Source organism: Pterocles gutturalis, unplaced genomic scaffold, assembly GCF_000699245.1.
Source record: "Pterocles gutturalis isolate BGI_N339 unplaced genomic scaffold, ASM69924v1 scaffold23571, whole genome shotgun sequence".
Taxonomy (NCBI): Eukaryota; Metazoa; Chordata; class Aves; order Pterocliformes; family Pteroclidae; genus Pterocles; species Pterocles gutturalis.
The window spans coordinates 1-22,640 of record NW_010101024.1 but is presented as its reverse complement, the minus strand read 5'-3'; the positions used below and the strand labels follow the sequence as shown (position 1 = coordinate 22,640).

At 38.2% G+C, this 22,640-nt stretch overlaps 1 protein-coding gene across 1 annotated transcript in view; it reads left to right on the top strand.

The window, feature by feature from the left end:
* The window catches only part of EPB41L5 (erythrocyte membrane protein band 4.1 like 5), a gene marked incomplete at its 3' end in the record, with an annotated part of 28,452 nt that extends 7,644 nt beyond the window's left edge, over positions 1-20,808 (top strand). Inside the window, 12 exon segments of the mRNA XM_010081945.1 lie at positions 3,267-3,371; positions 8,719-8,761; positions 9,886-9,964; positions 12,485-12,529; positions 12,787-12,847; positions 15,496-15,608; positions 16,019-16,106; positions 16,734-16,822; positions 17,904-17,973; positions 18,691-18,860; positions 19,999-20,105; positions 20,781-20,808. Coding sequence (XP_010080247.1) covers positions 3,267-3,371; positions 8,719-8,761; positions 9,886-9,964; positions 12,485-12,529; positions 12,787-12,847; positions 15,496-15,608; positions 16,019-16,106; positions 16,734-16,822; positions 17,904-17,973; positions 18,691-18,860; positions 19,999-20,105; positions 20,781-20,808 — 998 coding nt within the window.
* Positions 20,809-22,640: the final 1,832 nt, after the last annotated feature.

Sequence of the window (22,640 nt, the reverse complement as noted above, 5' to 3'; positions counted from 1 at the left end):
AGTTGCTGGCTTATGCTCTTGAATGCATTTCCATGACAGAGCCTTTACCTCTGAGACCATGAAAAGAGGGTATAAATGCTGCCTTTCTGGTTTTAGGCACTGACCAAGATGCCTGAGCCAAGGTCAATGTCTCCTTATCACCTTATCCCAGTGATGAAGGGACAAACCAGACTGCTGAGGTGAACACCAGAGTTGGCATTACCCAACCTTGCAGCTGAGTTACTGGGGTTAAGTCCTTCCTTTGTAACACTTACTCAGCCAGCAATTGCAGTTAAGAGTAGCATGAGATGTCACTAGGACATAGTTGGGAGCATCCCTGCCATTCAGGGGCTGGGGGGGGACATGATTCATACCAGAGTGATCAAAAGATGCTTTTATCTCGTTCCAAAGTGTGGCAAAACCCCTACATGCTCTGGCTTACGTAAGTTATATATTTTATTTAAGTTTCCCACTTCAGTTGTTGATTGTCCTGCTGTGAGATGTTTGCTGCTGTTTCCTACAGAGTATAGCAAACTGTGTAAATCAAGTAGTCGGGTTTTACAGAATTACAAACACATGAGGAGTTTAATTTGTGCCCTGAAGGACCAGGCACTGGCTGGGCTGCTTGTGAGTGAAGTTGTTAATAGTTCATCGGTAACCATTAAGCAGCTTGAAAATATTTGCCCTTTGAGAGTAACCTGAGCTCTGCTGCAAGGAAAAAAAGAAAAGAAAAAAAAAAAAAAAGGAAAGGGGGAAGGGGAAAAAAAAATGTAGGGTAGCAGTGGGATAAAAATGTAATTTCAATTGGATATTGCCACTACAGAGTTAGGGGTAGCTTCTCACTAGCAAGTGTAATAGAAGTGTATCTTTGCTATGTTTTTTGAAAACACTTAAGATCACAGTTTTATTGTTTACAAAGAAATGAATTTTGATTCATAAAAAATGATCCGTTACAAAGCAATTCAATTTTTGGCAGCTGTTCAAATATAAAGAGGAAGAACTTTAGTATAACTTTAAGAAAGAAATTGAGCTTAACGTTAAAGCACATCCAAATACAGCAACTGATGGTTTAAGTCATGTGCAAAGTACTGCATAATTAAATCCAGGATGACAGCCCTGGTGATTTAAGTCAGAAAACAACCAGCAGCCCTGCAGACCTCTCCACAGCTGTTCCAGTGCTATTCTTCAGGGACTTTCTCCCACATTAGTCATTCAGGGTCCACTTGATCTTTGAGTTCTTTGCTGAGATGACTGAAAAGGCGAACACACTCTGAAGCTAATTTGACACTACAGAATTTTGAATAATAATAAGTTTCGGTTGTTGGTAGTCTAAGTAGGTATAGTAATTCCAGGCTGGAGTTTAAGTGCTCCATTGCCTGTCCCAGGAGGGAATTTGACTGAGATAACTGGTTAATTACAGTTTTGAGAGATTACTTACTCAGAAATTGGGAAGGATCTAAAATGTTCTGCCCAATAAGGGGAGATTTTCCTCTAGTTTTAGACAAGGTGCAGAAAGCTTAATGCAAAATAAAATATTTTTCTGGTTTTGCTGTTGTAAGTGCTGAATTGATTTACCTTGTATTAGTACATCTTACTGTTTAAGCAGAAGACATCCTGTATTGAGAGAAAATATCAACAGTTCAATGCCTTGCTCTTTCAAGAAAGAGTATACAAACTCAAATAGTGGAAGAAATGTGTGGTTTTATTTGTAGGTGGTTTACCTTAAGGCTTCTCTTAGGAGAGTCTTGCTGGTGTTTCATAAATCTGCTGTTGTCTGAGAAGCACTTTTTCTTGAAGTCAACAGAAAAAAACTTGCCCTGAACGAGTTGGATGAGGTCTACATCTCGGCATTTCCATCATACAACGTTTGTAGATGCTGTGTGTGTGTGTGTGTGAAGTTGTCTGCTGGTCTAATTGCCTTTCGTTCCCTGTACCTCCCCTAATACTTGGAAATAAATAACTGTGGGACAACTTGCTTAGGCAGGTTCAGTTTACAGACTTCTCTGAGATTTTACTTTGGGCTGCAAAATGTCATGTTGGATTTAACTAAACCAGTGATTATGATTGCAAGGTGGAATATAAAATATTTGAAGATCAGGGTAGAGAAAGGTGGCAAAAATTATACATGGTGCTTTTCTTACATGGATATGATTTGGTGATTAAACCAGATTATTTCTGAGAATAAGAATTCTAGCTGGCCAGGAATTTTGAGGGGTGGAATAAATCTACTAATTGTTAGCTTACTATAAAGTATGCTTAGAAAGTTAATCCATTTCTCAAGTTGTGAATGGATAAATATTAAGATAAAAGGTTGCAAGATGGTATTACGGAAATAGAGAAATCCTTCAGTTTCTTGCAGAGTAAACATAAATCCTTTCTGCATTTCTTTGCATTTAAAAATATTTCTTTCAACACTGTGACTTGCACTCTGATCTACTAACTTATTAATGTGTTCTTATTACTTTTAGGCATCTCAGGTATTACTGTTAAGCTTTTCTTTCAGTGTATTACTATGAAGGAGTTCATAGCCTGAAAATTGTATGCTGTGTAGAAACTGCCTAGTGCTATTCATATGCCTTCTCTTTAAAAAGACTGTTTAATTTTTTAGATCATCACTGTAAAAATGATGTTTACTTGGAACTAAAGCTAAGTTTTTTTATATATTATGTATGAGCATATGCAGTGGCTTTTTACAAACTCACTTTTGTAAATGTGTTATCTAAGTTCTATTTGCAAAAGTTGCTTGCCCCAGACTGTTTCCTGTCAGTTATTAAAAGCACTTGCTAATGGAATGCTATATCCTAATTCAATATGCTTTGCTACCTGCTTCAAAACTGGTGCATTGCCTAGGTATCAAACAGTGGTAAACTCTTAAGCAATTTGCTGTAATTTGCTTTGAAAATTTACCAGTGCATTAGTCATTGTCATTCTACTAGCTATATTTCTAGTTCTATTCAACTTTGGTGAGTAAGGAAAGCCTAAAAGGGATGGTGATAAAATGATGTTTTAACACAGTCTTATGCAAGTCAATGTTTACATTTTCCAAGAAAGGATGTTATGCAAGTCCTTTAAGGATATTATGTGTGCTTCTTGTTAGGTGTACATTTGCCTTTCAGAAAAACAGCCATCAGAAAATATGAAAGAAAAAAAAAATTCCACATTACATTTTCAGGAGCTTAATTTTGGGATTCTCTTACTTTTGGCATTACAATGTAAAGTATGCCTAGAAGATGGTAGATGCTACAATAAATCTACCTGCTACTTACTAAATCCTTTTATGTTTTCAGAAAAAAGCCAAAGGCCAGCTCCTATTTGAACAGATCATGTATCATCTGGACCTAATAGAAAGTGACTACTTTGGATTAAGGTTCATGGATTCTGCACAAGTGGCGGTGAGTAGCAGTGCTCTTTTTTTTTCTCTAAAAGTTAAATCTTAATATTGACAAAAATGCTATAAGAAAGCTGGTTTTTTTGGAGTTAAGTTTTGTGCAGAAGCTCTGGGGTGTGTTAGTTTGAGTGACTCCAAGGTTAATTTTAACCTGAGTACTCTAACATATTACAATGCTGTTACTTGTTCCTTTCTTGTCTTTTTCTTGTTCCTGTCACACTTTCTGTTGTCATTAGGCAGGCTGGTCCAGTAGGACCCCAGAGCCTGGTGTGTCACGTAGAAATTCTTGATGCTGCTGATGCAGAGAGGAAGGGGCAAAATCAGAGTGCTTGGCTCTTTGTTGTTCTGCAGAGTGGAGAAATTTTTCCTTTGCCAATGCCATCAACTTTCTCATCAGCAAAAGTGATCTTTTTAATGGCTGCTTGGGAAAGAATGTTGTCAAGAGGGGTGTGCCTTTGATTTCCTCAAATCAGTTGTGACTCAGACCTGCAAGTAGAAATTTTGGGGGGGATATAGGTGTGTTCGTATATGTACTGGACAGTTTGAGTAGAGGGTTCTTGCAAGCCTGAGTTCATTTGTGAAGTTTGTTGTGTGTTGGTAAAAACGTGATTGCTTTTGAAATCAGAAGCAGGGCACTGTTGGAAGCAACCATGGTTCTTTCACTTGCTGGCTGTGGAGTTTTATGTAGATACTTCTTATGTTCAGGTACTTAATCCTGCCCACGAGTATAGCTGCAGGTTAAGTGAGATGTTAGGCAAGGAGTAGATTTTTGTCTGTCCTGCATCCCTGTGACTTAAACCTGTATTCACTTATCTTGACACCCCCAGGTAGAAGGATAACTGAGTTTTCATACTGTGTATGTCAGTCTTACTTGTTAAATGTATGACCTAATTGTTTCTGCGTTTCAAGTCCACTTCAGAATTATTTCATGTTTAGGATGGTAGCGTAGAAGCACAGACAGTTGCTGATGAGCTAAAAACCTGAAGCAATGCTGTATATTCCTTTACTTCTATGAGGTTCTATGTCCAGAACAATTTGAAGATGACATCTTAATTATTCCAGCTTTGTACGATGGCAAAACACCTCCCCAAGCTTGAATATTTGAAAGAATCTGATAGCTTTGGACACTGTGTTATCCACCTCAGAGCACTTATAACTTGATGCCTTCTTTTCAAAATGATTGAGAATCAAGTTTTATGCCTAGCTTGTAATTGTAGGGAACTTTCTCTTCTGAGAAAATAATTGATGTTCAGCGTCTGAAGCAAGCTTCATGACTAGCAGGATTAGCTAGCTGGGCTGCAGTTCCCAGTAGTGAAAGTGGTCTTAAATCTCTTGCAGAACAGACACATTTAACACTATGAAGGAGAAGACTGTTACACTAATGGAACCATGCGTTCCTCCTGCCGAGAGATATTAGAATACAGCCCGTTACATACCATTTTATATTTATAAAATCAAGTTAGCTGTGTTATGCATGTGCAGTCTAGGATGCTGAGTATTCGTAGTAAATGGCTCCATTGCATTCATCTTTTTGCTTCAGGAAAAAAATAATCTGTACGTTTTAGATATTTAATTTCTGCCATGTGGCTTCTGAAGTATTTCCTTGTGCCTCTAGAATATCATAAGAGTTCACGGTTAGTTGTAACTGGTGAAACTATCTGCGTGGTGATCTTTTTTTTCTCTTACTGTTCTGTTAGCAAATAAAGTAATTTCATCTTGAAATGGGGAAATAAGAGTTAATCTTTTCTGTCTCAGCAATGGCTCATGGCTTGCTTTTGTCCAGCAAATTGTTACTTCCAGTCCAGACAGCACCTGATTAAGTATTTGATAATGCACAACCTACCAGGTACAAGCGATTTAGAATTTAGTTTGCTTCCTTTTCTTAACTATGTGTGACTGAAAAGAGGCAGACTAGAGATAACAATCTGTTTAAACTGGACTTTACTGATACACTCTGTATAAGGAAGCTTGCATTTTGCCAGAAGAGCTGAACACAGAAGAGCCAGAGATAATTGCTTTAAGAAGTGAAGAGCTGTTGTGTCGGCAGCCGTTTTTGCAAAGAGGAGCTGGCATATTCTAGCAGAAACACAATCTGCAGCTGGAAACAAAAGCAAGAGACTAATCAAGTGACTTGTCAAAGATTATCCAGGAGACCCGTTAAATAAACAGTGTAGGAATCCAGTCCCTTACTGTGGACAGAATTGTTTGCTGTCTCTGAATGAGATAGTCTTTCTGCTACCCAATTTAAATCTGAGTATATTGCCTTACTAGCTAGTTGCATCTAATGATATGAAAACTCTGAAAAACTAGCAACATGTAGTTAAATAAAAAATTGAGAAATTCCCTGTTTATTGAAAAATCACAGTTAAAACAGATTCATTTTGAACAACTGAAGGATAGCTCTTTTTCTGCTTTTGAGCTGCTGAAGTGATTAGGAGTTAGGTATTTGAGCTTATGATGTATTGGGGAGTGGGGGCATCCCAGATAATACAAGCTCTTCCAGGCATTTTGGATTGTAGGATTCAAATACTAGCTTTCTTAAATAAGTTATTGAAACAATTTGTGAAGTGAAAGAATTGTTGTTTTCATGTGATTTCTGTGTTCATTGCTATTCTGATGATTAGGAATAGATTTCGGTCTCTACCTCCCCATCTACCCCAGTAAGAGGCAGGAGATGGCAAAAGGAATTATTTGCTATATTGTCCACCGTACATCTGACTTAATCTGGCAGCCGAGGGAACAGGCTATTGTTAATTTGAGTAACTTCGATTCAGGCTGACAATGAACAGCACAGCATGTCCAGTGACACAAAAGATGAAGATTGCTGTTAACTTGTTGGGCTATTTGACTTTTCCTCTAGCCATGCTGCAGAGGTGTTTCTAGTAATACTATGAATACTTAACATGTGGCAAATTTCTAATTCAAACATACAGGTTGCAAGCATCAAATACTTGCTCTTCGTAATGGAATTGTACAGCACATTGGTTTGTTACTCTGGCAGTTTTATCTAATGTAGTGCTTAATGCTGAAAATTATTTGTGTAACATTGTACTAAGTATGCCATAAAGTGTGGGACCAGTTTTAGCCTCCCCATCTTACTAAAAAAAAAAAAAAACCAAACTCATTTACCCTACCTTCTTGAAATGATTCTGGGCTTTGGGGTGCTTTTTGTGTTTTGATTTTGGGGTGATTTTTGTGTTTTTAATTTCTGAAGCAACAAAATGTTTTAGTGAGGACTTCCAGTACTCTGTGCAGTCAGTTGTTCATATTGCTTTTTGTTTAGCAAACTTTATCTCTAGATTTCAGCAGTAGACTGTGCTGAGCAAACTCTCATCAAAATGTAAACTTTTTGCCAGGTCCTCTTGAATTCCATTTTAATCACTTGGAATAAATCTTAAGTTTCCTGACGTTTCTCTGTGTCCATGTGTTGGTTTGGGGTTTTTTTGTTGGTTTTTTCCTTCCTTCCCCTGCATTTAGAAGCAGTTCTGGTTCCCTTCTTCCTTGCACACCCTGACCATTCAGGCAGAGCTCTTGTAGGCAGCAGTGGTAGGAGCCAAGCAGAGTAAAACACTATCAGAGCCTGTTGCGGGCCCCTCACTTGCCTTCCACATGGAATGTGGAGGAGATGAGAGAAAACAGGAGGGAGATGAAACAGGCGCGCACAGCCAGTCCTGGAGTACAGAAGTGACTCTCTTTGCTGTTTCTGTATTTAAATTACCTGCAAGCCTCTAAGTGGGTAGTTCGTATATTTTTATGGTGGAGGAAGGAGTAAGTAAATTGTCCCTTGCAGCAAGTGTGTTATGGAATAAGAACAGAGATTCTGTCATTTTCTCAAAGAAACAAAAATATTGCTCAACTCCATTCTGCTGGTAGTGTAAGCAAAGTTGACATAAATATTTGCTTAATTCTTCCTTGAACTTCCTGCTTTATTTCAAAATTATATTAGATACAGTTCAGATAGGTTTCTGTAGCTACTTTGTGTTAGCAGGTGATGAGAGCGTTTTCAGCTGTGTGCACGGCAGCAGTAGATGGTTCAGTTGTTCTGATCTGCAGCTGATATATCAATTGCTGCATATCCTGGCTGTATTACAGGCTGATTTTACACACACTCTGCAGAAGGCAGGGCTGCTCTGGAGACAGGAATGTGTTTGCACTTGGCATTGCGACCTGAAAATACCGGTTCTTTCCCATACCCATGTTGCTTTTCTGTCCTCCGTGGGGCCTACTGTGAACTTTCTGGCACATAGTTTAACAAAAGGAGTGTTGCTAAGTATATAATTCATCTGTGTTAGTTGCAAGGTGACATGTGGGATTGATCAGATGAGGTGGTGTTACCTGGGCATTGTGAACCATGCAGGACATGGTGTGCTAGGTAGTTTGCTCTGGCTGTTGAGTCAATGCAATTATGTTGAGTAGGGTGCTGTGTTTACTGTTTAACTGACTCACCTCCTTCTGAGGAAGTAGGTGTGCACTACTCAGTGCTTGGAAGTAGGTCTCTACCGCTAGCTGTATGTTAGCTTTCCAGCTTTTTTCTTTAATTTCTGGTAATTTTTTAGCAGTGGGAGTATATACAGTTATTTTAAGGAGCATAGTATATACATGTAGATGTTTCTCTCAACCTGCCATCTATAGCTTGTTTTTCACATGGTGTTGTATGCAGGATAAGTGAAGCCATTATTTTGGCTTCACTTCTAGTAAATAGCTTATAATTAGCATCAGTAGGTGAGGCAGTAACTTCTGTCCTCCCATGTGACAATTGCTAAAATGTCACCTGTGAATATATTTTGGAGAATTAGGTAAGCTGACGCTTATGTTCAGATGTAAAAAACCTTGCTGTTACTACATTTGGGTCATCTAAAGAAAATTCCTGAAAGCTGACAATATTTATTTTCTCTCTCCCCTCCACCCCAAGTGAACACGAACAGCTAAGTGCCAGAGTCTCCAGCTATGATTTATGCCTTTCTGGCATGTTGTCACTGACCTACTAAGGTGTGAATTATGTGTTTGTTTGTTTGGATGGGATGAAAATGTTAGTAATTGAAGTTGGTTGTCAGCACTTTTTTTTTTTTTTTAAAGCAGATGATGCTTTCTTGAAGATTGGCTTGAAGTAAGGTACTACATGATGTTTCTGTTGTTTGAAACTGACCTTTTCCATGACAAACTTTGAGTGAAAGGATCTTCACAGCTTTCTGAGAGCTCATTGATTTGTGAAAGATTTGGGTTAGATTGTTTCAGCGAACTACTTATTATTCCAAGATGGTCATCACTGATGAATATGCTTTTTTTTTCTTTTTTGTTCTTTCTGTGAGATTTCTTTATTGATGATTCAATGAAAGTAATTTCTTTTTCAGCATTGGTTGGACAACACAAAAAGCATTAAAAAGCAAGTTAAAAGTAAGTGTCCTTTCTGTTTTCTTTTGGTATCTCAAATTGAATATACAGGAAGCACAGAGAGTTGAAATGGGTGGTGAGGGGCAGTGTCCTGTGATGGGTGACAAGACTCAGTGACAAAAACACGGCATGGTGCTGCTGGTTGTTTAATGACCTGTTCCCTCTGTAGCTCATATTACTTTAGTCTAATGTCCTTGGTTAAACGTATTAGAGGTTCATTAATTATGGTTTAAATGGAGTCAAGGCAGCTGAAGATGCTTCAGTGTTATAGGTCATTATCCTGGCTATAGAAAAATTTCTCTTGGAACCTCCATCCCTTGGGGCAGTCCTGAATGTCCCAATCTGTGTTCGGTCCACCAAGTTCTTACCAGCTGCACGAGGATTTAGAGTGGTTTGATCGTTTCAGTGGTGGGTGAAGCTGTGACATCAGCTGATTTTTGTTCAGCGGCTTCCTTGCTCTCCGCTGTGGGAAGTCTTCAGGGATTTGTGGTGCTGTGTTAATACCACAGAGGTTTTGGAAGCACCGAGAGAGAAAAAATTCCTCCTGTCAGATGCAAGAATCAGCAGAGTGCTGCACATTTTTAAAGAACTGTTAATCCATCCTTTTCCTGAATTAACTCTTTAGTTTCCAGAAAAGATTTTTCTCCCACAGAAGGGTCTGTTAAATCCCACTAAAATATGTCTGAACTTCTGTGGAATAAAGGGGCCTGAGCTGTCAGCAGTGGGCATTTCCCAGAGCGCTGGCAAGGTGTTAACAGAGACCAACAGAGCACCTGGAGGTTCTGTCAACTGCAAAGCCAAAATGCACAGCTTTCTTGTGATGGATAGAGTCCACAAATACAGGGATTAACTTATGTGTGCTCTTGGCAGGACAGGTCAATTTAGTGTGATACCACTGTTGGATTGACTTGTGACATGCAAAACTATTTTGTGCATATATTTAAGTGTCCTTTCACCCTAATGCTTTTCATGCATTTCCCTGTCACAAAGGAATTCTGTCCTTAAGACCGTGTGGTAGGACAGAGCCAATTTCAGTCAAGTTTTGTTATGTGATTCTGTGTAATAAAAAAATAAAATGTCTCATCCAGTAACTCTTACTGCTGTCTTGAATGAATTCTACTTTGCAGTTGGCCCACCATATTGTCTGCATTTTCGCGTAAAGTTTTACTCATCAGAGCCCAACAATCTACGTGAGGAGCTAACAAGGTAAGAGGGACTTTGTGTGAGAGAGAGGTACCCAAATAAGACCAGGAAAATGTTTTTGTGGTATTTATTTAAACAATTGTTATATTTTGGAGAATTCCTTAGAGCTGCTTGCTTACTTGGCTGTTGTAAATGTTCCCAATGTAGCTGTCGTGAAATGAATGAGCTCTAATATAAAGAGATCTAGATGTTTACTGTATTACTTGGTGCACCATTTTTCATTAGGCAATTCTTGCAACTGATCCGAGTAGCTTATGCACAATGGACAGAGGTTTTACTGAAGAGAGCAGGCATCATTCTTTCTTTATTCTTCTTAAGCTGCATTAAGGTTCAACTGTATGCAGTCATTCTGTTTCTTTAGGCAGAAAAGCATTGAATTGCATGTTAAGAGCTTCTCTTAGGCAAAAATAAGTTCAGTTAATGTTCCGTTACTTATGTGGCCCTTGCAGAGCTTAGGGAAAATAGTATTTTACTGCCATGTTGAGATGTGAGTTGACAGTACTATATATGTAGGATTATAGTATCAGGTGAGCAGCAGTTTCTCTTGATTAAAGCATTTCACAAATCCGTTCATAATGCAGCATTTCACGTTGGACTGTCTCAGTGCTTGGGGTGCTTTGAAAGAGAACACAACCTACCATCTGTCAGTAGTATAAATCTGTTGTAAAAGGCAATATTTCTTTGCATTGTCACTGCTGCTGCAGATACATTTTGGACAGAAAACAAAGTTGGTGTGTTTCCTCAGTAGATGTAGACACTTCATACCCTCAGCCATTTGTAAAAGCGTGAAGTGCATTTCTTTGTTGTACAGGTTTACATCTGTGTGGATCTTCGATCTGCACTTTAGCCAAATCCCTAGGAGTGCTACCAGGAAGATTATAGTAGCATTACGCCTTACAGCCATATGTACCCTGTGCAGCTCCATACTTACATATGGTAACATAATGTCATAACTGCTCTTCTTTAATGCTTTCCTGCCAATGTGGGAAGAATGTTTTACCTCCCCATTCATGTTCCTGAATAAACACTTAACTGTCTTTAAAAATAGTAAACATAAGCAAAATTCAGACCTACATCTGTACCTACCAGTATGAAACATTTTCATCCATGCTGAGTTCTGCCAGGCAGACCTTGCTATACAGGTTTTAGTGTGGCAGACCTGAAACCTGAGGGTGTTTAAACCCTGTCTGTCTGCTTAGCTAATCCCCCAGAACAGGAGAGCAGCAAGTCTTTTTTCTGTCTTGAGACAATTTTATGTCTTAAAGAAGCAGTGGGAAGGGGAGCTCTGCTGTTGGTTATAGGTATCACTAACAGGGGCTTCCAAGGGTTCCCCCTTTTCTTTCTGCAGCAGGACACCCAGTTGGAGCCCCTTTTCAGCTTCCACAGGTGCAGCTTGCTCATGTTTTCTGCCAGCTTCCCATCAGGTGCCACCAGTCAGAGGTCACATAACACAGCCTAAGCATGGGAAGTATGCATGAATTGTTTGCAAGTGTTACGTGTCTGATAAGCTCGGACCGGACACACCCACTCTACACTGGAGGCCTTGTGCTCATTCTTTTGGTATCTAGGGTCAGTACCAAACAAATTTATTCCCCGTGTAAGGGACACTGTTCAAAAGGCTTCAGATAATAAATGGTTTGGCAAAGTATTTGTGGATTTCCAAGGGACCTGCAGGAAAAATGCCTGCATCTGTTTTGTGTCCATGTATGTGAGTACGAGGAGATGTAGGCACATGCTGAAACAGAAGCATTGTCTTTGGCTTTGCGTGTAAGGCTTCTGTTCATCTGTAGTAAAATTCAAACTGGATGCCAGCGTTTCAGTTGATGAGACTACTTTTCTTGTTAAAGGAAAGCTGTGTACCATAATGGAGCAAAAGGGCTACTCTCCGTGGGTATTGGATCGGAAGGATTGGTATTGCACACAAAAAGGATAGGAGCTTTGTATTCAGTATTTGCCCAATTTCTAAGCAAGAAGAAAAGTACTGAATAAAGCAAAGCAGTGAAGGAAAGCTGGCTCTGAAGAGTAAACAAGTTGAAAAGGCTGCAGCCTCCTGTTTATTTTTTTGTCACTTTGCGGTCAGCTTTCTGGGTTAGATTTTAACTAAGCAATCCACATTAGGAACATTTATTTTTGAGAGACTTAAAAAAATTCATTGTTTTATGAGATTGTTATGTCTACAAATGATGAAGAAAATGTGGAAGATGCAAACTGTTCTTTCCCCAAGTAGGATCAGAAGAAAATAAGTTAGACTTGCTTAGGTATCCTGTTTCTTTTTCCATGCAACACTGTAGTTCAGCTTGTAACAACTTCTAGTTTTGGATTTACTTCATTTGAAATGTGTGCAAAGCGTACAAACCCAACTGATAAAGCCTTGAAAGATCACAGTGCAATTTCTTCAGTCTTGAAAACCCATGTAAAGTGTAGAAAACACTTGTGTTTGTCAGGCTCTAAATTCGTCCTGTTATCTGAGTGACACATTAGAACTATTAATTGATGACTTTTCTTTCTTATTTAACCCCACAGGTATTTATTTGTTCTGCAGCTAAAACTGGATATTCTTAGTGGAAAGTAGGTATTCCCAATATACATCCTTTTAAACAATTACAGTGTGTTTAGCATAGGATTTATTATATTTGGATAATTCATAAGTTTTGCTAAGTTATGTAGTGTTATTTTTTTCTCTAAGATACTACTTTTCTGTGCATGAGTAGCAGGAGAGGAATGCTTAAATAATGTAGTGTTGTTGAAAATCTACTAATCCTTTTTCACTTATCCCAAACATTTTAACATGCTAAGATTTTAACAATGCATTTCTCTTATGGCAGATTGGAATGTCCTTTTGACACAGCCGTCCAGTTGGCAGCTTATAACATGCAAGGTGAGTAGGTATGAGTGGGGAAGGATGAAGTTGCATGAACAGCTTTGTGTAGACTCTCATTACCTCTTTTAGTCTGTCTTTGTTACATCCAGAAAATAGGTTCTGCCCAGACATTAGCGATCCAATGTGAAACAGGTCTTCTTGATTGTAGTTTTGCTGAGAGCCTATGTAGAAAATTACTTGATTCCTCAGGAAACAGAACAAGGAGGTTCTGAACATAACCAGTTTTGCCCTAAACTTGTTTTCTCAGGTACTTGTGTGCAAACCTGTCCGCATTCACACAAGATATGAGGTCTGCAGTCTTCCTAAATTGCTTTTATATAGTAACACAGTTCACTTCTTTCATTGTGCAATTTCTTCAATGTGTTTTCTTTGTTGTTCAAATTAGATACTAAATTATTTTGATTCTACACTCAATTGAAAAGTCCTGTTTATAAAAACCACGCAGCTTTTAGCTTCAGCTTATTTGTAGAAACATGCTAGTGCCCCATCTCATGCTTGTACTTGACCATTTATGGTTGATCTGCACTTGTTGCTGTTTCAGATTCTTCTTCAACCAAAAGAGGTGACATACTGCATTTTTTTTCTCAGCTATACAGCACTATGCTTTAGTAATCTGTGACTCTTATTAATGAGTCATCTTTGACTTTTGATTCCAGTTGAAACTCCAGCATCCATGGCTTGTGTGAGAACTGTGCTCTGACCTTCAGTTGTATCACTAGTTTTCATGGCCAGTGTCTTCTGTTGTTTGGATGAGGGTATGATCTTAACAAATGTGAAGTTTGCTGTGGTTTCAAGCGAGGGAACTTCCAAAAGTAAGAGGGCAGGCTTGAAGTTCTAGAAGTGTCTGCTAGAGAAGGCTTTTGGGTCCTTTTTGGAGTATGTAGCTATGTAGCTTCGTTTAAGGCAGTTTATGAGTCTACAAAAAAATCCCAGAACTTCTGCTGTAAAGCTGTTGTGCGGTCCTCTTTGATGAAGAAGGAGTTTGGAGATGGGTGTTCCTTTGTGCCACATAGATTCTCTACACAACATTCATCTTACAAACTGATGCATTAAGTCACTGAAATTCTTTCTCTTACAGATATTTTCCAAAACATGTTTTGTTCTTCAGGCAGGAACTACTAATGACCCTGATCATGTGTAGGTGTAGAGAGCTGGGATTAAACTGTAAAAGACACCTGCCTTTTTTCCCTGTTCCTTTGTGTGGAAGGAGAACAGTTAGAATACATTCTATAGTTAAAAATATTAGCGTTGTTAGAGCCTTAAGATACAGGTTCAGTGGGTAAGTTTTTGGAAAAACAAAGTGATCTAATTAGGCCATATATCCATTACTTTTTGTGCTGGTCTTTTCTTTCCTCTCTCCACAATGAGGCCCGTAGCAGGGCTTTAATCTTACTGTCTGACAGCTGTGTACTTTTATTTAAATCAGCTGGAACCTAAGCTGGCTTTAACAGCATTCCTTTCAACAGAGGCAGGCGTTTTAGTGGGAGTAAATTATTATAGAACTACAGACTTCCTCAGTCAGCATTAAAAAAAAAAAAAGAAACAGGAGGGGGTGAGAAGACTGCTATTATGCTTGCAGTGTTTGAAAATCCAAGAAACAAGTTTTTTAGATCATACGTGGTTTTTGTACCTATGGAATACTGTGTTTGTTTATTTGACTTTTCCAGGTCTTCCCAAAGATGTTGCTGGTTTTTTTCCACGTAAATATCTGTAGTTTCTTTTTTCAGACAGAACAATTATTGGCCTGTGTCAGACACCCAAGTTCCAAGTTACAGAATTACCCCTAATTTTTTGGATATGAGCTGAACACCAACAAGCCCCTGAAATCAGTGGGAAGAGCAAGTGTTTATAAACGTTTTTATAAAGGTTTCTAACTGTGAGTTTCAGCATTTTGGGCATACCTCAGTCTTTAAAAGCTGGACATGTTAGCATCTGTGGAAAAAAGGAGGTTGTGCTTTTGCTGTGGCACACCCATTGACTAGTATGTTCCAGTGTGTTCTCTAAATAACATCTCTTACTGCCCCTGTTGAGCATGCAGCAGTGGACTGCATGAGCCATTTGACTGACCCACCAGGGCATTTGTTATGCTCTTAGATGGAAAAGAGAGCAAAAAATAATAGCTGTGTGATTATGTCCTGACACAGATTAATTTTAGCAGGACAGATGGATTTATAGTGATAAAATGAGAAACTGATTTTTAGAATGGACAAATAGTTTTATGAAAAGCATCAGAACTGGTTTTGCTTTTTACAAGTCTCAAGAGATTTTGTTTCAGTAATTTAAGGCAAAATTCCATTTTAACTTTAGTCATCTGTTGTCTCAGTAGAGACTTCATTGATAAAAATGTTTAAAACTTTATGCAAGAAAGAAAAAAGGTGAGTTTCAAGGATGTTGATAAGTTCCGTTTATAGGAAGCTTCCTAAGGAATATATCAATGCAAAGCTTTTGTGCAGGCAACAGAACCATTGGTTCAGGGTCCATAATTTCCCTGTCAAAAAAAGGTGACACTTCAGATATCGGCAGGACTGGAGGAGAAGGAGGAACACAAAAAGAAATTTAGTATTTTAGATTAACTAGAAAAGTATGCAAAAGTTCCTGTTCGTATCCCCTGTGTTTATTGGGAACATTGCTTGACAATGCTATTCTTTTGTAGCTGAACTTTTTTTCTGCTGAACATGTGCCTGAACTGGTGTCTGAGTTCAGGTTTGTTCCCACTCAGACTGAAGAGATGGAGCTAGCCATTTTTGAGAAATGGAAGGAATGCAGGTATTAGATCTTCCAGTGCGCGCTCACCAGCTGTTGGCACTGATTTTTCTGTGAAGTGAATGTATTAAAAAGATACTGCTGACACTTCCTCCGTGGTCTTGTTCAGAAGCACAATTCTAATATGATTTTGTCATATTTTGTAAGAGGGTGTAATATGAAGAATGAAGCTTTTCAAAGGTCTGAGTAAAACGATGAGGTTGCGAAATCTTGAAACGCAATAACTTTTGCAGCAGCAGTTTCAGATTAAAACTTACAAAAGTGACCTTGATGTTCGTGAAAGTGAACAAGTGTCAGCAGTGTTTAGGTTTTTCACAAACTCTGTGGAATTTCTTTTCCTCTTTCCTCATATAGCAGTTTTTCCTTTCTGTGCTTTTTCAGGCATCTACCTAACACCAAAAAATTTATTTCAGGGGGCAAACACCAGCACAGGCTGAAACTAACTACTTAAACAAAGCTAAGTGGCTGGAAATGTATGGTGTAGACATGCACATAGTCAAGGTATGTTTAACCACAGCATGGTGACCTTTGGAAATTATGTTAGCTTTGTCCCACATTTCAACACTAGTTTTGCTTTGAGGGGGGAAAAAAGGAATATTGTACTCGTCTAAACTGTGTAACAAGTGATCTGTCTTTACATCAACATTCCACTTTATAGTGTATATTTCTAGAAGGTATAACTTTAGTCCAAACATATCTGCTCTGTGTTAGATATGTTACTGGTGTGGCAGTATGTACTTGCGGTTGGTATTTAGACTAAGAGCTATGTGAAAATCATAGTAATTAAATTAAAATTGATTGGGGTCCAGTCAGCTACCAACCAAAAAACTAGAAGTAAAAATACATCTCCTGTGGAGACGGAAGTGCAGAGAACTGCACAAGGAGGTCCTTATTACATAGACAAATCAAGAAACTTGACTTTTTCACTTTAGGCAGCCTTACTGAAGGGTTGCAAACTAGAAAAACCCATGGAATAAAATCATTGAAACATGAGAGTTTTGTTATACAAAATAAGCAGATACGTGTTTAATTGTAGCACTGGGCAAATAAGCTACATTAATCACTGCAATAATTTGGATAAAAGGTCAAACACCAAAATGAACATAATCTTTATTTTCTGGCAACTAGGCAAGAGATGGCAACGATTACAGCCTGGGACTAACACCTACAGGAGTTCTTGTCTTTGAAGGAGACACAAAGATTGGTTTGTTTTTCTGGTAAGCTCTCTGTACGTTAAAGTATGTTTTAGAGTTTTACTCTCTTGTTTCTTTTGCACTAGCCAAAAAAAAAAAAAAAGTGTTTTGGATATGGCAGCACTAGATACCTGCAGAAATATTCTGTAGTCTGTGAGTGTTTTCATGGTGTCCAAAAATATTCTTGGCTGATATGTTAATAGGCTGTACATGTGTAGCATGCTAGAGGCAAGTAAAAGATGGAATAACTTTGGGATGATTTTTACTTTTTTTATTGTGTGTTTGTTGTTGTATATTGCACTGGATTGCTTGGAAATAAAGTATGCACCCAGTCATACTGTTGCATAGAACACGTGGTGCAGAACTTTCTATCTAGCATAATTGGGTCTGGGTACACAGGCATTTATGGATTATTCTGTAATTCCCATCCAGTCTTTCAGAACTGTATACAAAGAATAAGTAGGCAGAGGATGAGGTGAAATTTCATCATATGAATAGTTAGTTTGGGTTAGCCCAGTCCAATTTTATAAACTTCTCAGAAAAACACTCACTTTGTAGCAGAAATGTTGTCTGTGTGCTTTGTCCCTTCAGCATCAGATCTCACTATTTTTTTGGTGAACAGGGGGAGAAGTGTTGACTTTGTTGTACCATGTTATGTTCACGTTGTTCTCTTTGGCTGGGATTTTCTTAGAGTCATAGGAATTCATCTGTGAGGTATTGTACAGGGATTTACATTTCTTTAACAAAGCAGAATTATTGTGGCCTTTGTGTCTTTCTGAGTTCAGTTTTGTGGTTTGTGGAAGAGTAGGCAAGCAGGAATATTTGGTTGGAGTTTTATTTCCGTTCAAGTAATTGTTAAGTTCTGATAGAATTATCTCTTTAGAAATTGCTGACTTCTTATCTTTAAGGTTTCTAATTAAGTATTAAATTTTGAAGAAATACATTGGTATCCACAGTATAATCAAACTCTACTGTGTGAACTTAAAACGCCCACAAAACCAGAAAAAAAATATTTGGTAGAGAGGCTTGGACCAGCATGTCAAGCATACCTCACAGTGAGTTACTAAGAGTTAGACGTAACCTGCTTTTTCTGTTCATCTTACAGGCCAAAGATAACAAGACTTGATTTCAAGAAGAACAAACTCACTCTAGTTGTTGTTGAAGATGATGAACAGGTAGATAAAGATCTGTTTGGTTACATCTCAGTCTTGATTATACGGTACTAGTTTGTGTATTCCTGATCTCTTTCTTTATATTTAAGTTTAGAGAATTAACATGAATGCCTTGCAAGATTTTTGGTTGTGACTTGGGGAGAGGAGGGGGATGAAGGGACTTAAGTATTAAATTAACATGCTCAATTACTTTTTTTCCCCTCACCCTGTTTTTAAAAAGGGAATACCTTGTGAAACTAGTGTAGACTAAGTAATTTGGAAACAGCATGCATTGTGCAAGAAAGCTGAAAGGCCAGGTACCACATTTAATGGAATGAATTCTTACAGCAGGTGCCAGAATTGTTCCCATGGGAAGAAATTGCTCAGAAACGAGACTATAAAAATGCAAGCATTGGTAATTTGAGATCAGATTTGGAAGTGAGACCATGTTAGCCTCATTGTGAAGTACCTTCCTATTATAATGATGTCTTTAATTTGCACTTATTCAGATGTTTGGCTAGTTAAATATAAGGACTCTAGCCCTTTCCAACTTCAGGCAATGGAGCAGTTGTTCATTGAAGCTTCTGAAAAGGTCGAGTTTTTCTGCCTAAAATCTTTTTTTTTTTTAAAACATACATTTCAGTATTCATAAAAAACAAATTTTATTTCGCTTGCCTTGAATTGTAGCTTTGACTTACTCAATCCCCTTGTAAATCGTCAGTGTGCTTTGTGTGCTTTAAGGGAAAGGAGCAGGAGCATACTTTTGTCTTTAGACTGGATCATCCCAAAGCTTGCAAACACTTGTGGAAGTGTGCAGTGGAACATCACGCCTTCTTCCGGCTCCGAGGTCCTGTCCAAAAAAGCTCAAGTCGATCAGGGTTCATTAGGTTAGGATCCCGGTTCCGATACAGGTCAGTCTCATCTGTCATTTAGTACATATCTTCTGCTATTTCTTGCTTTTCTTGGATTACGTGTGGAAGCAAGAGAACTTGGTATTCCTTCACCTAGGGCATACAGAGCAGTGAAGCTTGCAAGCTGAGTGCGTTGCATTATTGGTTTTATTAAATCATATAGATTTTTCCCCTGCATTTTCTGATTTATCATTAGGTGATTCTGGTCTGTGTAGTGGGAAACCAAAGGTTTCTCAAGGTTTATATTCCTTACGTAGCATATATAGTACATTGTGTTTTATAGATCACTTCCTCTTGAAAGCCCACCTTTTTTTAAATGAACCCTAGAGGATGGATGATTGACTTGTGCAGCTGGGGACATTGCAAGTCTTTTGACTTCTGAGTTCCTGACTGTTTGAGTGATGGTAGCGCTTCAGAAGCCCAAGATAATGCCCATTCCATGTTAGGCACTGTTGGTGCACGTAACAGACTTCTGAGTGTCTTGTGGTCCCAGACTGCTGTGCAGGATTCTGTCAGTTGCCCCACCAGCCTTGGTGAGAACATATGGAAGGGGGTGGGACATGACCCCAGGCAGTATGTATACACTTTGCTTCCATTTCCAGCAACTGTAGCAGTACCAGCTAGTCTGCTTCAGAAGGGATCAGTAGTACTGAGGAGTCAGCAGAACATGAGGCTGCTACTGCTTTGGAGGCAGAGTCTGGCCAAAGTTGGGGAAAAAATACTTGCCTGGGAACAAGAGTATCTGGATGCTGGCGTTTAGTCCTATTACCACCTTTCTTTATGACTTTTGGCAACATACCTTAAGCTTCACTCTATCCTAGAATTTTCAGCCTCTCATGGCTGACCTCAGAAATATGCAAAGGGCAAATGTGCTTTTTTCAGCGACTTAATGTCTAAGGAATCATTGCTTCAGCTTTTTGTCTTGAAAAAATGGGGTGAAGGTTAAAATGTTTGTAAAACTCCATCCCTTTTTTGTGAAAGACCTTCTCAGGCATTGGGGATTTTTTTTTAATAGAACTGACATCAGATTATTAAGCTATGAATTTAAAATAGAAATGGGATGTTTTGATGAGCAGTGTCTGTCATTAAATATAAGTAATTTATTTTATTGTTTTGTACTTTTACATGGTGGTGTTAGTGGGAAAACAGAATATCAAACCACCAAGACCAACAAAGCCCGAAGATCAGCATCCTTTGAAAGGAGGCCCAGCAAAAGATATTCAAGACGGACACTACAAATGAAAGGTAAACTATTTACCTTCCATTTTGAGAAGTATAATCCACTGTGAGAATCAAGTAATCATATCTTTTAAAGGTACTGTGTAGGAGTTCTTCTGTAGCCATTTGCCCTCCTCTTGAATTTTCAAAATTAGATTTTCTTTTACTTACTGGGGAGACTGCATATATTTATCAGAAAAATCTTGTGTCCAAAGTGTGTCATTCTAGCTTGCCTAGCAGGTAAAACATTATAAATATTGCACAATAGGTCTCAGTATGAAGATCGAAAACATGGATCCAGGAAACAGTGATATATTACTGATAATATTTGAAATTTATTAATCAAGTTTGAAACTTTTATCACTGGGATTTTTTCATTCTTAGGAGTTGCACTGCGTTGTTGCAACCCGACAGCATGTGATACCTTGTCTCTTATTCCCACTCTTGCACAGGTCAAGCGTGATCTCCGTGTATGCCTTCAGATACTTGCTTAAATCTGACTCTTTGTTTTGCTCTTCTGATTTTTTTATTTTATTTTTCCAACTTAGAATTTTATTTTTCAGACATTGTACATGGAACTCTTGCTCTTTTAGTTGCCTACTTTTAGGCAGTGCTAAACTATTTCTATTAATGGTATACTTAATATTTAAGTGATAACATAATTACTAATTAAATTTTAATTAACACTTCCTATTTTTGCAGCACATTCTCCTAAACTTGAAGAAACAAGGTAAGTTGCATTCCAATATTTAAATTTATCTTTGATGTTTGCCACCTGTGCTTGAGCACTTGTCTTCAGAAAGAGGTTATAAGATTAGTTAAAAGCAGAGAGCATTAACCTCTTAACTGTGGTTTTGGTGTGGGTTTTGTGTTCGTTTGCTTTACATAAACCTGCTGTTCAAAGCAAAGCTCATGTGTTGCTGTCACATTGAAGATTTTGCCAGACTTGCTTGCTAGCAGGCAAAGAGGTTTGTTTATAACTAGCTATGATTCTTGCTGCATGTGAGCTGTAGTTCTGTCTGCTGCCATGAAAAGAGATCAGGTAAAAGCATGTGAGGATCTCTTCTCTCTGACATTTGCCTGTTCAGGCTAATGACTGAAGTACATAATCAAGTGAAATTTAGAGACATGGAAAATATGGTAAAATAATTGTTTGAAATATTTTGATTGTTTTGTATTCTGTACTGTACTTGCATTTATTTTTATATATTTAAGTATTTTTTTATATATTTATGCTAAATTATTCATTACCAACATTGAGAGGGAGGCGTTTTGGTTCTTTATTTCTGTACCTAGAGTCTTTTCTGCGTGTGTAGGTTCATACTTGCTGTTGCAATACAAAATACTCATATTAGTGTGAATCATACAGTTTTCATACCCTTCCTTAAGGGAGGAGAGGAAACCAGGCTAAAAATAATTACCTGGTAGTGAAGGAACTCGGTCACTTAGTTGTGGTTTCTGTCCTTTGCCTTAATAACTTGTAAACTTACAATGATCAATTGCAACCAAAGTATTTTAAAAAGTAGATATTTGTAAATGTTAAGCATCATGGCAGCCAGGAGCTGAGTAAGGAATGTCAAAATGACTTTTCAAAACAACAGGTTTAATACAGCCATAGATTTTCTCTTCGTAGCAGCAAAGCTGATTCTGCCATGAGAGGGGGAGAAGCCTAGGAAGCACGGGGACAAGGCTGCAGTTACTTAAATAGAGGCCCCTCTGTCTTTGTGACCTTGTGTATTGTCTTTTCTTTTTATAAAATGGGAAAGTACTCTTCAAGTGCTTAAAGTCATTAAAGTGCTTAAAGAACCTCTGCATGCAAAATGTGGTTGCCTGTTTAATTAGTACTCTCATGATGCTGTGTTGTCATGCACTTCTGAGTTTCATGCTGCTTAGGTCATTCTGAGAGTGGGAAGAGTAATTTCATATGCAGTTTCTCCTTCTGATAAGACGGCAGTCTTCTGATCTGCACCTAGGTGTGGCACTGTTACGTTAGTCTCCAGAGCAAGCTATGCCATTTCTGAAACTCTACACTTGAGCATTGCTAATTGAAGTGCATCATGAAAGATGTATGTTGTTCCATTCTTTTGTGTTAACTCAGCCCAAGGGAATGTGCTACCCAGAAGTCAGTTCTTAATACTTCTGTTAAAGGTGCCCTGTTCTGTGGTAGTCTCCACATTTTCTCAATAGAGAAGGTGCGAGGAACAGGCAAGGAACAGCTTGTTTGGTCTCGGCATTATGGTATTTAAGTAAAATAATTCTAAAGAATTGCTAAAGTAGGTACAGAAACCTGTTTGAATTGTCAGCTTGCCAGGTTGGATAGCTACTGTCCAGGCCATAAATCAAAAAATTAATGGATCATAGGAGACTGAAACCATTTTTTAAAAGATTAGAAGTCTGAGAAAAAAGTTTGCTTTGCATAAGATTTATAATGCATAATTATTTTGCAGGGTGTTAATGCTTTTAAGTTTCTCAAAAATGTGAAGATGTGAAAAGTGTCTTGCAGATTCAGGTGTCATCAGAAATAGGGATATGCGTCTTAATTTATTATATATATTAAATATT